This window comes from Panthera pardus, unplaced genomic scaffold (assembly GCF_024362965.1).
Source record: "Panthera pardus isolate Hobbes unplaced genomic scaffold, ASM2436296v1 HiC_scaffold_16, whole genome shotgun sequence".
Taxonomy (NCBI): Eukaryota; Metazoa; Chordata; class Mammalia; order Carnivora; family Felidae; genus Panthera; species Panthera pardus.
Genome location: NW_026526721.1, coordinates 152,445,355 through 152,460,663, shown reverse-complemented (window position 1 = coordinate 152,460,663; position 15,309 = coordinate 152,445,355). Strand labels below are relative to the sequence as shown.

The following is a 15,309-nucleotide window of genomic DNA, read 5'->3' as shown; positions in this document are numbered from 1 at the left end:
TGGACTTAGTTAGCTCATGTTCTAAATCTTCCCGTTGTCCTCTTTTTAATATTTTTTTTCTGATAGATCCTACTTTATTGAAACATATAAGATAGAATACAGTAAGAGTTCAGCATCAAACGTAAAGGGAATCTCATATTACATAAATACCACTGAGCTTGAAAGATCATGGTGGCTAGGAATCTTATTTACTTAAAAAGAGTGTTTTTAATCCGCTACCTTCTTTTTTGACCCAGACTTTACTCCCAGGTCTTGCCGGCCCCTCCGGGGAGGTGGTGAAGTCCACAGTGGGTGTGCCCCCCTCATCCACTTCTGGAAGCGGCGACAAGGTCTATGCTCACCAGATGGTCCGCACAGATTCGCGGGAACAGAAGCTCGATGCGTTTATGCAGCCTGTGAGCAAGGCTCTGTCCGGTCAGCCTCAGGCCGTGGTCCCAGAAGATGGGCCTGAGGCTTCCAGCGGCAGGGCCAGGCAGCAGGATGAGGAAATGCTCGAACTCCCGGAGCCTGCTGCAGTCGCTGCCACAAATCAGGGCTTGGAGGGGGATGCAGCAGAGGGGACTTCACAAGCGTCGGAGAAGAGAGGGCCCCCTTCCAGCCCAGGTAACCCCAGGTATGGACTCGGGGGGAGGAGCGGCTTGCGTCTGCTGTTCTCCCTTAAAACTGCTTTCTGGCTCGACTTCACGAACCGCCTGCAGCTTCTCTCTGTCTGACTCAGCCTCTGACTCCAGTGGGACAGTGCCCTGCCTTTGACCATGGCTTGAGAGTCCCCCACCCAGTAGTCTGCGAAATATCTGAAATGTCCATTGTTCCAAGCGTGAGTTAAACACACACCAGAAAAAACAAATCAGAAGATTCCTCCTTTATTTTTAGTACTGGATTTTGATACAGCCCCAATAGCAGAGGTGACTAGAGACAACCCTAAAACATCCAGAGGGTTCTCCTTCATCCCACTCCTCTCAGTAAAAATGCATTTTCCCAGTTCATATTAAGCCCACAGGCTGGCGGTGAGAGCGGGAGAAGGGTGGACGGTAATAACAGCTGACATTTAGCTGCGCTCCCAGCATGCACCCGGTACGCTCTCCAGAGGTGCGGCGCTGGGACCCCAGGCGGACATTCCTTACCTGCGGGCTTGGGTGCCGCACCCGGGCACCCAGGTGCTTGCCCAGGGCTGCCCATCCACACTGTGGCGGGCCTCTGGAACCCCGGCGCTAAATTGGCCTTTGGGATTTGGACGCGTTACTGGACTCCAGTTTGCCCGTTGCCAAGTCGGTCTGGCAAGACAACCTGGAGGGCTGTTTCCAGAGAATAATAAGGGTGCCGCCACTTATGGAGAAGATGCCGTGTGGTGGATACTGTCTGCACACTCTTAGCAGCCCTGCAGGGCAGGATTAGGTTTCCGTTTGTCACCGGGGGAGGTACCACCACCAGCTCTTTACCACACAGCAGTCAAAAGAAACCTTTGAAACCAGGAATGAAACTATCACTCCTCAGCTGAAAACCAGCGTTTCCCCTTGCACCTGGGGGCATCCACCCTGCCTCCCCGTCAGCCTCCCGCTTTCCCTGTCCCACAGCGTGCTTGGCCACTCTGCTCTGTGGCTGACCTGAACTGCCTGAGCTTCCGCCCTTTGCTCTCGCCGTGCTCTGGGCCTATTGTCACTCAGGACTTCTGTGTCACCTCTTGCCAGAGGCCCTCTCACTGCCCCATCATGTGTTACCTTTTTTAGTTTTCTTCTTAGTATTTGTTGCTACTTAAAATGAGCTTTTTTTCTGTGTCTTTCTGACTCCCCAGCTAGAAAGTAAGTGTGGTGAGGGCAGTCACCTTGTCTGCCTTGCGCGTGGCTGCCCAGAGCTGGCACTCTACGTGTCTGATACAGGACTGAACGAGCAAAACTTGGCAAGGTCAGCGCGCATGCTCAGGGCCCTGCAGCCCACAGGGCGAGTGACTCCAGAGTCCTGCTATGTGCAGGGCCGGCTGCCGGGGTCGCAGGGTCAGCCGACACACAGTATGCTAGAAAACAGACCCATCTTGCTGGCCTGCCACCCGCACAAGGACCCCGCCCCAGACGTGCATAGCCAGCACAAGAAGCTGTCCCCTCTTCCAAATGCATACACAAAATTTGGCTGACTTAAAAACACAATTTTTAAGAATGGTAATCTCTGGGTTCCTTATCGTCATCACAGAAAGAGGCCCCGGGAAAGCTCTGATGTGGAAATGGTGGAAGATGATTCCCGGAAGGAAATGACGGCGGCTTGTACTCCCCGGAGAAGGATCATCAACCTCACCAGTGTCCTGAGCCTCCAGGAAGAAATTAATGAGCGGGGACATGAGAGTACGTAAGTGCCAAGGTCTGTCGGGGTCTCCGAGGGCCAGAACGTGAAGGTTTTGCAAGTGCAGGAAGTATTTATGTCAGGGTGGCCACCGCAGTGTGCCAAGCAGACCTCCCTTTATTAACCTGCAGCAGCAGCTTACAGATGATTTTCAGCTGGTAGGGAAGGGAAAAGTAGTCTTTGGTTTTAATTATAATCATAGGTATTCTCATTAAACCCAGCAGTCAGAGTAAGGCAGTCATTTAAACTATCTTCAGTTTGTTTCTTAGCCTTATTAAAGCAAGATTCTTTAATCTTAAGCCTCGCTGGGACGTGCTCTTGCCGAAGCACACAGGCTTTGCAGGGCTCTGAGTGGATATCCTGGCCCTACCGCTTCTGTTGTGTGACCTTAAAGTTGTGACTTAACCTTGCTGTGCCTCAGGTTTTCCTCATCTGTAAAATGAGATCAGTTTTACCCTTGAAGATGATTGTGTTGATTAGAGATAAAATGTAAGTAAAAGACTTGTTACACAGTAAAGAGTCAGTAGATACTTTTATATCCTGAAGATGAAGACGTAAGTCAACATCATCTTCCTGAGAAATAGCTTTTCATAATCCTTGAGTATAGAAGCTCCATTTTGGTCCCTGTGACTTCAAAACTAACATGGTTTAGGAATTAAAGGGGGCTAGTGCCCTCCTGGGCGTGAACTGACCAGGGAGGGATTGAGGAGTATAACGGTGGCCCCACCAAAGAGCTGTCACCACCTAATGAGTCAGTCGTGCTTCAAGTGTAGACGACCCGGCTCCAGGCTCCAGACGGCAGGTCCGCACTGCAGGCCACACGGTTCAGCCATGGCCTTTCCATTTTTCACGTGCGACTCATTTCTTGATTAGAGCAGTCACATTTCAACACTGTGTCTTAAAATAGGACACCTGGATTAACTCATAACGTCCTGAGTGGCCGAGGTGAATTTAGCACTTTCCACACTAATCCTCAATCTTGTAAAGCGGCTGCCATGACTCAGCGGCCCCTTCCATTTTTCTCTGTCACACTCATCCCCTGTGTGAACAAATTCAGGAAGGCCTCCATTTGCCTTGCCGTGTTCTCTCTTTTCTTTGCACTCTGGCCCTTCGTCCGCACGTGGGCAAAGACATAGGTGTCTCCACACATGGCAAGAGTAAACGCTTCCTGTGACTGAGGTCCTGCCAGTTGCAGGAGTAGTTGCCAGTTGGCTTCTGGCTTTTGTTTCCGTGAAGATTTGTTCTGGTTGCCCTTCCGTTTACTGGCTTTCAAGCTGGGGACTCTCACAACCGTTTAAAATAATGTAAGAGCGGTGGGCTGTTAGCTTGATTTATTTAGCAGGCTTGCTCACAGTAGTTTCATTGACAGCCTCCCTCAGACTTGGAATTGACTGAGTCTTCCTTGAGGGTTTGTCTCCCTCGTGCAAAGCAAGCTACTCAAAGTTCAGGTTTCAAGAAACTTCTGACTGGTTGCAAACTATTTTTGGTGCAGCGTCAAGCTAACCTACATCACTTTGGATCAGGTGTAGCGTCCGTCGCTGAGGCTCAGTTGATGAATCTAGGTGTTCCCGAATTGTGTCTTTGTACGCGTTATGTCGTTGAACTAGAATCGCCCTGTGAGAGCAGCTGCTGTTAGGTGTTTTGAAGATGGGGACGTGGAATGGGAGATGGAGAGGACAGATGAGTTGGAATATCGAGGCAGTCAGAAACAGGCCCAGGGACACGCCGTGGTGAGGGCGGGTCGTGACTGGCACGGCCTGCGGCCTGCGCACGAGGTGGCCGGCCCGGGATTCAGATGCTAAACAATCACCTGCCTGTGTGGGCAGGTGCACCTTGTGATCCGATCCCGCACCTGAGGCTGGTTTTTCAGATGCGCCGGGGAGGGGCTTACAGGAGGAGTAGTGCCCGTGGTGTGGGAGTGCAGGGAGCCGGAAGCGTGCTGCTGGAGCCCCTCGGAAATTTGTTCACCTTTTTGGGGCATCGTTTTCATGCTCTGCAACAGCCTTCCCGGGCCCTAGTGGTGAACACCCAGGATACCGTGTGTGGGCCTCGTCACTGCCAGCCCGCGTCCAAGGGGAAGGACCTCTGCCTTGGGTCCTGCCCGCTGGCGTGTGGTTTACACCCCCACAGCCCCAGGTGCGGGAAGCTGCTGGTCTTTGAGGTGAATGCCGTACCGGGATTTCCCTGAAGCTCGGATGTGGTGAGGTGGGCCACCGGCCTCAGCAGACCAACAGCCTGACTGCTCCCCCGCAGAGGCTGGCTGTGCCCCTAACCCAGGAAAGAAGTACGGGATACCCTCCTTGTAGCGACATCCTTAGTTGTGCTTATTTGTGTGGTTATTCGATCTACGAATAATCTGCAATACGCGATCGTGTTGTCTGTGCAGGGATCGCGTCTCTCGCACTCCCCGCCTCCCTGTTGGTGTCCACAGAGTGCCTGGTGGGTGGACTCAGGACTGAGGGGAGTAGCCCGGGAGGTGAATCTTTATTGCGAAGGATGTCAGAGTTGAACACTCGGACAGCTCTCTTGAGTCTGCTGGATTTCCCCACTCCTGGTGGGCACACTTTGAGTCAAGAAATGAGGTTAAATTTTGGCCCAGTTTCCAGTTAACTGGATGCTGCATGGAATTAGGCTCATCTCGGATTAGTAATGACTAAACCTACTGCTAGTCCCGTAATTTTGATCTGTTAATTTATGAGGATAAGGAATGTCGTAATGTCTTTTGCTATCATTTGAATGTAAAAATGTGCTTTACTTTTTATCCACGGTTTCACTTTCTTGATCTTTGGCGAACAGTCCTGGGTCTGTCTAAATGTTCATACTTTTACATGGCCTGTCCCCAGATGATAGTTTCTTTTGGTACAGGAAATCAGCTTGGCAGACATTTGTCAAGTATCTTCTCCGCACAGATGCTCGATGCCAAGCCCTGAGGCAGAAAGTGAGGTGAATGGGCCTTGACCCCTGCCCTACAGGACACCAGGGTGTTGTGGGGAGTGTTTAGTAAGTAACCGGCTACCACCTAAGGTAAGGCAAAAGATACTCTGTCACAGATAGAAGGCCACGTCAGCCGAGCCCGGGGAGAGACCAGCCCGGGAGAGCTTCCGGGCCATCTCCGACAGCAGCCACAGGCTGGGCACCCGTTGGCTTCTGGAAGGCAGGCCTGCAGGGCGCCGAGCTTCTGCTCTGCAGATGGCCGCTCAGAAGTAGAGGACTGCTCGCGCTTCCATCGGGTTTGGCTTTACTTGCTGCTTCTCGGAAAAACACACTGAGACCCAGAGCCTCCATCGAGCACTCAGATGTGTGGTTTGGCCTTGAAGCGCAGAGGGATCTGTCCCGTTTTGCTGCCGGCAGAATGGCAGGGAAATGCCCGCGGACTAATAAGGCTGTGGAGATATTTAGAGGAAGCGTGAAATCGAGGTGCTCGAGGTCCAGCTAAGAGGTGGTGAAGAGGGCCGAGCAGCCTCAGGAAGCCCAGGGAAGAAGAGTCCCATCTGCATGAAGGAGCACCTGTGGGGGCCCCACGGCAGACGCCAGCAGACCCCTCCTGCCTTCCCCGCCCAGGGTGCAGGGCCGCGCCTCGGTAGCCGGGATGCGCCAGAGGGTTCCATGAGAAATCTGTGTGGAAAAATCTCTGACCCTTTTTTTAGTGGATTACACTGCTTTTCTTTCCTCCAGTGCCTCGTTATTCAAGATTATTTGACGTTCTCCAGCTTTTAAAATAATCATTTCCCGCCTACGCAGAACATCCCGTAGAGACATTGAGTTTCCAGTGGTAACAGAGGGGAACGCTTCATTCTAAAAATGAAGGGGAAAAAAAGCCTCTTCTTACTGGGGGTTGGGGGGGGGGCAGAGAGTATTACAGAATTTATGTAACAATATGAGAATTCACTTGTGGTGCCCAAGCTTAAACAGAAAAGTGCTGTATAGTGAAAACATGATGTACAGGCTTATTGCTGTCCCCAGACCCTTTTCTGTGGTTTCCAAACCGCTTTCCCCCATTCCCCTCAGGGTGGTGGTATTTTTTGCTCTTCCATTTAAAACGCGCGCGCACACACACGCGCGCGCACGCACACACACACACTGGTAAATACAAAATCAAATTTATAAAATATTTACATAGGACCTATAGAGGAAAACATGTGAACATCTGCTGAAGAGAGAGCATTGCTGATCACCTTTGAATCTCTTAGGTGCTTCTTCCCTAATCCACCCCCTTCCCCTTCCCTTAAAGGTAACCACTTTCCTAAATTTTGTGATTGTTATTTCTTTTCTTTATAATCTATTTTTACCACCCCTATTTGTAGCCCTAAGAAATTTGTTTAGCCTGCAAGTTTTAAATTTTACATAAATGGAATCATACTGTGTTTTTTTTTGCTACCTATATATGTATGTATCTATGCTTATGTTCCTAGGATTCGTCCGTTTTATTCCATATAGCTCTGGTTTACTTTTTTTATGTAATAGTTTCCACTTAGCGACTATTACTGCACATTTGTTCATTCACTCTGCTGTCGAGGGACATTTAGAGACTCACGTGGCCTCATCCCTGCTTCCTCATACTCCACCCCACTCTTGGACACGGGAGATTCAAGAGCTTGGCACGCAGGTTTGGAAGCTTGGCTGTGGGTGTATATGTAGGAGAGCTACTCCTGGGTCATAAGATGATAAATTGTTTTTCAGAAGGGTCGGATAAATGTGCACATTGTTGGTCCCACCAACGATGTACAGAAGTTGGATTTGTTCTGCTTTCTCTCCAGCGTTTGATCCTGTCAGACTTTTTACCGGTTCAGTGTTTGTGAAATGGTAGCTAATGGTAGTTTTATATTTGCATCTCTGTGAGTACTAATAAATTTAAGTATGTTTCCCCTTAAGTGCCTGTTCAAGTTTTTTGCCCATTTTTCTGTTGGGTTTTGGCCTTTTCGAACCGATTTGAGGAGTTCTTCATATATTCCAGATGGTAATCCATTACATGAAAACATCTTCTCCCAGTTTAGGACTCCTCCATCTTTTCTTAAATTTTTTTTTTTTTTTAACGTTTTTATTTATTTTTGAGACAGAGAGAGACAGAGCATGAACAGGGGAGGGGCAGAGAGAGAGGGAGACACAGAATCAGAAGCAGGCTCCAGGCCATCAGCCCAGAGCCCGACGCGGGGCTCGAACTCACGGACTGTGAGATCGTGACCTGAGCTGAAGTCGGACGCTTAACCGACTGCGCCACCCAGGCGCCCCATCCTCCATCTTTTCTTAAACAAACACTTATTTCATGAACAGAAATTCTTAGATTTAACATAGGCAGATTTTATGAATCGTTCTTTACAGACTGGCTTTTTAAATCTTATTTAGAAGATCCTTGCCAACTGTGGGATAATTAAAGATACACTCTTACATTGCCTCGTAAAATGCTTTGTGTAAATCCCTAGTCCTCCTGGAATTTGTCTTTGGTGGACAGTGTTAGATTCATGGTTTTCATGTGGATATCATATTGTTCCATAATATGTTATTGCTTGTTTGGATTTAGCAAATATTTGCTCATAATTCTTTCCCTGAGATCTTTCATGGTCTACCTGAAGCACATCCTTTGGTGAGGTCTTGGGTGGCAAACTGAGTTTGTTTCGGTCCAGTTCATCCGCATTTTGAAAAGTGTTTTTGCTGGTTTTAAAATTCCAGATTGGCAATTGAAATTGCCAGTTGGCAAAGAAATTACCTTTTCTTAATGCATTGAAGGTGTTCTATCATTTTTCAGCTTCCACTGTTGCTGCAAATCCAGCTATCGGTGTTATATTTTATTACTTTGTGGGTAGTCTCTCTTTTGTCTCTGAGTGCTTTTAAGCACTCTTTTTTTTTTTTTTTCTTTAATGTTTTGAGAGAGAGAGGGCACAAGCAGGGGAGGGGCAGAGAGAGAGGGGGAGGGAGAATCCCAAGCAATTCCACACTGGCAGCACAGAGCCTGACTTGGGGTTTGAACTCAGGAACCATGAGATCATGACCTGAGCCAAGATCAAGAGTCAGACATTTAACCGACTGAGCCACCCACGTGCCCCTTAAGGTCTCTTCTTTAGCGTCCTGCAGTATCTCTATGCACCAAATGTGGGTTTTGTTGGGCCTCCTGGAGCTGAGGCTTGGTGTCTTATGTCACTTCTGAGATAGTCTCTGATATCTTTGTCTTCAAAGTCAGCAAATATTGTCTCTCCCCGTGCCCTCTGCCCCTTCCGGAACTCGAGTTACATATTTATTATCCTCCATGTTGCATAAGCTGTTCCCCATAGTTTTCATCTCTTTGTCTCTCTATGCTGCATTCTGGATAATTTATTTAGACCTACATTCCAGTTAATCACCTTGCCAGCTTTGTCTAATCTGTTGTGAAGTCCGTCTTGATTTTTAATTTCAATTATTATATTTTTCATTTTTAGAAATTTGAGTTCTTTTGGAAATCTTGATCATTTCTGATAGCCTCCTGCTACTTATTCATTATTTTAATCCCTCTTAAGCATACTGAACATACATATTTTCTCTTTTCTGCTGGTATTTCCAGTCTCTGAGCCTTTGCAGAGGTCATGCCGTTTCTTCTGGATTCTAATTCCTGGTGCATTCTTTGTGTGTTTTGTAATTTTTTGACTGCTAGTTCCTGGTATTTTATCTGTGGGGGATTATTTGAAGCCTGGATTGAAACAGAGAGTTTGCATTTGATTCTATCAGGGACCTGGAGGAACAGTCAGCCCCGAATCACGTCAAGCTGTAATCTCCATACAAGGTTTTAGGCGACGCGCTCATCGGGGTTATAGATTCTCAGGGCTGTAATGTTTTTCTTTGCTCCCAACACCCAGACTTGAGGTGGGTAGAGTTTTGCCCACTGCCCTTGGAGGGCACGGGACACAGTATTTCTTCTCTTTGGCTGGAAGGTGCAGCTTCACGTGCCAGGGAAGAGGTCTCCTGTGAGCCTCCCCATTTCAAACCAGTCCTAGATTTTTATTTTTCCTTTTCTCCCCGTCAGAGCCTGCAAAGTCTAGCATTCATGATGCCTGAGCTTCCTCTGGTGCCTTTGGGTGAACCTGGCTTCACGCCTCACAGTACTTCTCTGGCTCCTTGCTTTGCCTTAGGTTGTGATCTTCGAGTATTCATTTGTCCTTGGGCAGCTTTTTGTTGCGTTGTTGTCTCTAGTCCTGGTACTTGGTGTGTTGGGTTTCAGAGAGTCAGATGGGCTGCAGAGGGTCAGATGTCATTACGTGACCTGCTTTTTGTCTTCCAGCTCTCCGAGAGATGCTGCACAACCACTCCTTCGTGGGCTGCGTGAATCCTCAGTGGGCCTTGGCACAGCATCAGACCAAGCTATACCTTCTCAACACCACCAAACTTAGGTAAATGAGTGAGTGTGTGAGGAAAGCAGGGCCGCTACAAGGAAGGTCTTGCAGGCACAGGCACAAAAGGCATGAGGTGTTTGGAAAGGTCCAGGCGGATAATGGTTTCAAATCCAGGCTCAGCCATTTACCATTTATGTGACCGGGGACAAGGTACTTTCCTAAACTGTGTCTCAGATTTCCCATCTGCAAATTTGGAAATCACTACTTAACTTGCAGGGTTTTGTGAGGATAGGAAATGACAGGAGAAGCCTAATGTTTGGAAGCTTCTTGGAGCTCAGTAAATGTTGGCCCCGGTGAACCAGGTGTTTAGGGCTTGGTGCTGGTGAATTCTAGCATCTGCCGTGTGCAGCGGGGTACTGTGGGACGCAAGAGGAAGAAGACCTGAGGCCCCCTTTCCTCCTCCGCGAGCGCAGCCAAGGCTTACCCTCGCCACCACACCCGCCTGTGGGGCTGACGAGCACAGAAAGGTGATCACAGCAGTGCCATTTGCTCTGCACGTAGCCAGCGACATTTCTGTTGATTGTTTCCACAGAGCTTGGTGGGTGAGCTCCTAGTGAGTCTAGAAGCTGTATTGAGTATCTCCTCGAGTAGGCGGCACAGAGGGGAGGGTGCTGCCGCCCTACATCTACGAGACCTCGCTTGTCCCCGTGGGGCCCCTGCCCACTGAGCCCCGCGGTTGCCTCAGCCTCTGGAGCCTGTGAGCGGGGCGGCCACTGGACGTTGCTTGGGGGCGGCACACAGGTGAAGACCAATTTGATCTCCCTCACCTAGAAACTGCCCTCGTGCAGCCCACTGTTGGCTCGTACACCTCTTTGGCTAAGAACTCACTCCTCCTACGCCCTTTTGGTGCAGCTCTGTCCAAGGTCCATGGTCTTTGCTTTGAGGATCCTTTGGCTTGTCCGGTGAGCGGTCTCTTACTAATGTGTTAGGAATTCGCCTGCCCTTCTTCCTGCTTTTCCAGCATGTGTGAGTGCATTTCCGAGGCTCCATCCAAATCACGGTTGTGGTCAGGGTCTTTCACTTCACAGACAGAAATCCAGGCCAGTCCTAGAATTTCAGCTAGTGATGAATGTGAATGGTTTCCCCGATTGAGAACCAGGTTCAGCGTGCAGTGTCTGGGTTCAGCTCCTTCCTCTTCCACCTTATTAACTCTGACCTGGGACAAGTCAGGTACTTACTGGGTGCCTCGGTTTCCCCACTAGAATGCGAGTGTACCGGGTGCTTTGTCTACTTTGACTGATAATGAAAAGAAGTCTTTAAACAGCCCTGTGTGGTTCGGATTGCTTAAGAACTATAAAGTGCCATTTATTTCAGTGCTGTGTTGTGTAAGGGGTTCAGTGTCTTGTGTACTTTTCCACTGCTTCTGGAATGTTGCCAGCCAGCGCATCATCCTACACCATACACCAGGGTGGTCTAATTCTGCCTTGTGTCCACTGGTGATTATTTAGCAAGTCTCCTACCCTCCCTATTCACTCCACACCATTTTTAATGGTGAATTGTTAAAAAAAAAAAAAAAAAAAAAAAAGTGGTTTATAGGATTCTTTGTAAGTGGGGAAAAGGTAAGCAAACAAAAATCCCTTAAATTTCACCTACAGGGCATTCAAGCGCCTTTTGCAGCACCAGGGGGTGGGGACAGAGCATGGGTGACTTAGTCTTAGTGCTCTAAGCTGCATGTGGAGGCCAGAGAGCTAAAGCCGTGGCTGGAGCACGCAGGGGGCCCGGCGTTGTGGAGGGGGAGGAGGTCTCCGTAGACTGCCGAGAAGGCTCCACAGCAAGGCGGAAGCGTCCCTTTGACCCATCCGTGTTTCAGGGGTTATTTCTCCCCTTTGTTCTGGCTGCTTGGCTCTCAAGCATGGATTCAGCCTTTCCTTAAAGTCACTTCATTTTTATTTTCAGTGAAGAACTGTTCTACCAGATACTCATTTATGATTTTGCCAATTTTGGTGTTCTGAGGCTGTCGGTAAGTTTATTTCCTGCTTCTCACTTCTGAAAGTTCCAACAGCTGGTCATTTCTGAAAATAATAGCTCTACCCTAATATCTGATTTGCAGGATGTTAGATTTTTCTAACTATGCTTAGGACAGTGTCTATGTTGTATGATTTGTAGATGGAAGTGTCTTTAGTTATAACAGTTTTATACAAAGCAGAACAATCATTTGGTAGCCAAGCTTAAACACGTGTTTATTGTTATATAAGTTAATACATATCTACTTAGGAAAACTTGTAAAGAGATAAAAATAGAAATAAACATCCTCTAAGGCCCATGACCCAAGTACAACCAGCCCCAGCTGACAATATCGGGTCATTTCTTGCAAGACTTTTTCATTGCTTAATTTTAATTTAGAGTTAAAATACTACTACTTATCTATGTAGGTTTATGTCTTCTTTTTAGGGGTGACAAACTACAAAAAAAGCCTTCTGGGATTTTTCTTGGGAGTATCTTTAACTTACAGATCAATTTGGGGAGAAAGTCTTTTGTTAGATTTATCCCTTAGCATCTCACACGCTTCGACACAATTATAGATGGCATGTTAAAAATCTTCCAATCGTTTGTTGCTAGTACATAGAAACACAGGTGTTTTCGTGTGTTGATCTTGTACTTTGCAATCTTGACAAACTCACTTAGGAGTCCTAGTAGCTTTCTTACAGATTCCATCAGTTACTACATGGCCTCTGTATGAATAAAGGCACTTTTATTTTTCCTGTCCAGTCTGGATGGCTTTTCTTTTTCTTCCCTGACTGCACTAGCTAGACCCTTAGTACAATGTTGGATACAAGTGGTGAGCATGGAAATCCTTCTCTTGTTCCTGATCTTAGGGGCAGACACATTCAGCTTTCAGAATCAAGTATGCTTTCTGCTGTACGTAGAGATGAGATGTCCCTTGTGAGGTTGAGGAAGTTCCCTTCTGTTCTTGCTTGCTTAGAGTTTTTATTCAGGAATGGATATTGAGTTTTTTCAAATGTTTTTTCTGCACCTGTTAAGATGATTGCATGGTGTTCTTTTTTAATTTGTTAACATAACGAATTACATTGGTTTTCATGTTAAAAACCAACCTTGAAATCCTGGAATGAACGCTGCCTGTACATGATGTATTATTCTTTTTATATGTTATTGAAATAGATTTATTTTTTTATTTTTTTTTTATTTTTTTTTATGAAACTTATTGTCAAATTGGTTTCCATACAACACCCAGTGCTCATCCCAAAAAAATGCCCTCTTCAGTACCCATCACCCACCCACCCCTCCCTCCCACCCCCCATCAATCCTCAGTTTGTTCTCAGTTTTTAAGTCTCTTATGCTTTGGCTCTCTCCGACTCTAATCTCTTTTTCTTTTTTTCCCTCCCCCTCCCCCATGAGTTTCCATTAAGTTTCTCGGGATCCACATACGAGTGAAAACATATGGTATCTGTCTTTTCTCTGTATGGTTTATGAAATAGATTTTCTAGAATTTTGTTTACAATTGTTACATATATATTCATGAATGGTACTGGTTTTTATTTTTGTTGTAGTCTTTGTCTGGTTTTGGTATCAGCATAATACTGGTTTCATAGAATGAATGGTGGGGGGGCATCCCCTCTGTGTAGAATTGGTGTTTATTCCTTAAATGTCTAGTAAAATTCAATGAGGCCACCTGGGCCTAGAGATTTCCTCATGGGAAGGTTTTTAGCTACAAATGCAATTTCTTTCATAGATAACTATTCAGGTTGTCTTTTGCTTCTTGACTGAGCTTTGGTTTTTGTTTCTTTCAAGGAATTTGTTCATTGAAGTTTTCAAACTTAGTGGTATGAAGTTGTTCATAGTATTTTTTCTAATTCCTTTTAAAAAAAAATTTTTTTTTTAATTCTTTATTTATTTTTGAGAGAGAGACAGCGAGACAGAGTACGAGTGGGGGAGGAACAGAGAGAGAGGGAGACATAGAATCCGAAGTGGGATCCAAGCTCTGAGCTGTCAGCACGGAGCCCAACGCGGGGCTTGAACTCACAGGCCGTGAGATCATGACCTGAGCCGAAGTCGGACGCTTACCCGACCGAGCCACCCAGGCACCCCTTTTGTAATTCTTTTAATGTGCAGATCCTCTCTCATTCCTAATACTGGGAATGTATGTCCTCTCGTTTTAACCTAATCAGTGTGGCTAGAAGTTTATCAATTGTATTGATCTCAAAGAACTGACTTTTGGTTTCATTGAGTTTTCTCTGTTGTTTCCCAGTTTTCTATTTCACTGGTATGTACTCTGATCCTTATTATTTCCTTTCTGCTTATTTTGGGTTTAATTTGCTCTTCTGTTTCAAATTTCCCAAGGTGGAAGCTGAGGTCACTGATTTGACATCTTTCTTCTTTTCTAATGTAGGTGTTCAAGTGCCAATAAATTTCCTCTAGGTGCTGCTTTAGCTGCCTCCCACAACTTTTGACAAGTCATTTTTGTTTTCATCCTGCTCAAAATATTTTATTTCCCTTTTGGTTTCTTCTTTGACCCACAGGTTATTTAGAAATATGTTGTTTCCAGTGACTTGGAGATTTTCCAGTGACTTGATATCTGTTATTGATTTCTAATTTAATTCCATTTTGGTCAGAGAACATACTTGAATCCTTTTACATTACTGAGACTTGTCTTACGGCCCAGAGTCTGGTCTGTGCTGATCCGTGCACACTTGAAAGGAATTTGCATTTTGGTCTGGTTGAGTAGAGTGTTCTAGGAATGGCAAGCATAGCAGGTTGACAGTGATGATCAGATCTTATGGATCCCGATTTTCTGTCTACTTGTTCCAGTTTATTTTTTAAAAAGGGTGGTATTGAAACCTCTATCATTGTGAACTTGTCCTTTTCTCTTTCCATTTCCATTAGTTTGGTCCTTCGTAGACTTTAAAGCTGTTACTGAGTGTGTAAACGTTTAGAATCGTCAGGTCCTTTCATCAACTCCTCCATTATGAAAATTACTAACGATGTTGTGTAGGTTCCTAACATGCGTAAAAGTAAGATGTATGGCCACGGTAATGACAGAAGGGGAGAAATGAAAGACAATTTAGGCATCTTATTTTTAACCATGTATTTCAGTCTTCCTAATCCGATGATTTACCTGGAATGTCATCCAACTTATTCACCCTCCCCCGTCGCTTTAGTTATCAGTGAGGCAGTAGAACTATGAAAGCAAGTGGAGTTCTTAGACCTACACAGAAGGCAGGTGCCTCCACAGGGCCTCACCGTGCCCTGTTCAGCCGGCTGTCACCTCTCTGTTGAAGTGGCCATCAGTGAGGAGGAGCAAGGTTTCCTTGTGGATTTCCGGGTGTTTTCTCTGTGGGAGATGGAGAATGAGTGTTAGATTTGGGGTTTCTCCCGTCGCCACGATCATGGTTTTGTGGTTGTTCGCACAGCCACACCTCGTCTTCGTTCTGCACCTCGCTGTGCTTCACGAACACTGCATCTTTACCAAGGGGAGGTCTGTGGCAACTGTGCAGAGCAAGTCTGGTGGCACCGTCTTCCCAGCAGCATGTGCTCGCTCCGTGTCTCTGTCAGTTTGGTGATTCTCACAGCATTTCAGACTTTTTTGTTATTATCCTATGTGTGCACAATACAAACTGTGATCAGTGATTATAACTCAGTGGAAACTCAGATGATGGTTAGC

At 46.6% G+C, this 15,309-nt stretch overlaps 1 protein-coding gene across 2 annotated transcripts in view; it reads left to right on the top strand.

Moving 5' to 3' along the window:
• MLH1 (mutL homolog 1) overlaps positions 1-15,309 on the top strand; it is a 43,452-nt gene that overhangs the window by 25,680 nt on the left and 2,463 nt on the right. For both annotated transcript variants that reach the window (XM_019418653.2, XM_053904035.1), the window contains exons 12-15: positions 237-613; positions 2,185-2,333; positions 9,578-9,686; positions 11,586-11,649. In XM_019418653.2, the coding sequence (XP_019274198.1) occupies positions 237-613; positions 2,185-2,333; positions 9,578-9,686; positions 11,586-11,649 (699 nt within the window). The remainder of the gene's footprint in view (positions 1-236; positions 614-2,184; positions 2,334-9,577; positions 9,687-11,585; positions 11,650-15,309) is intronic.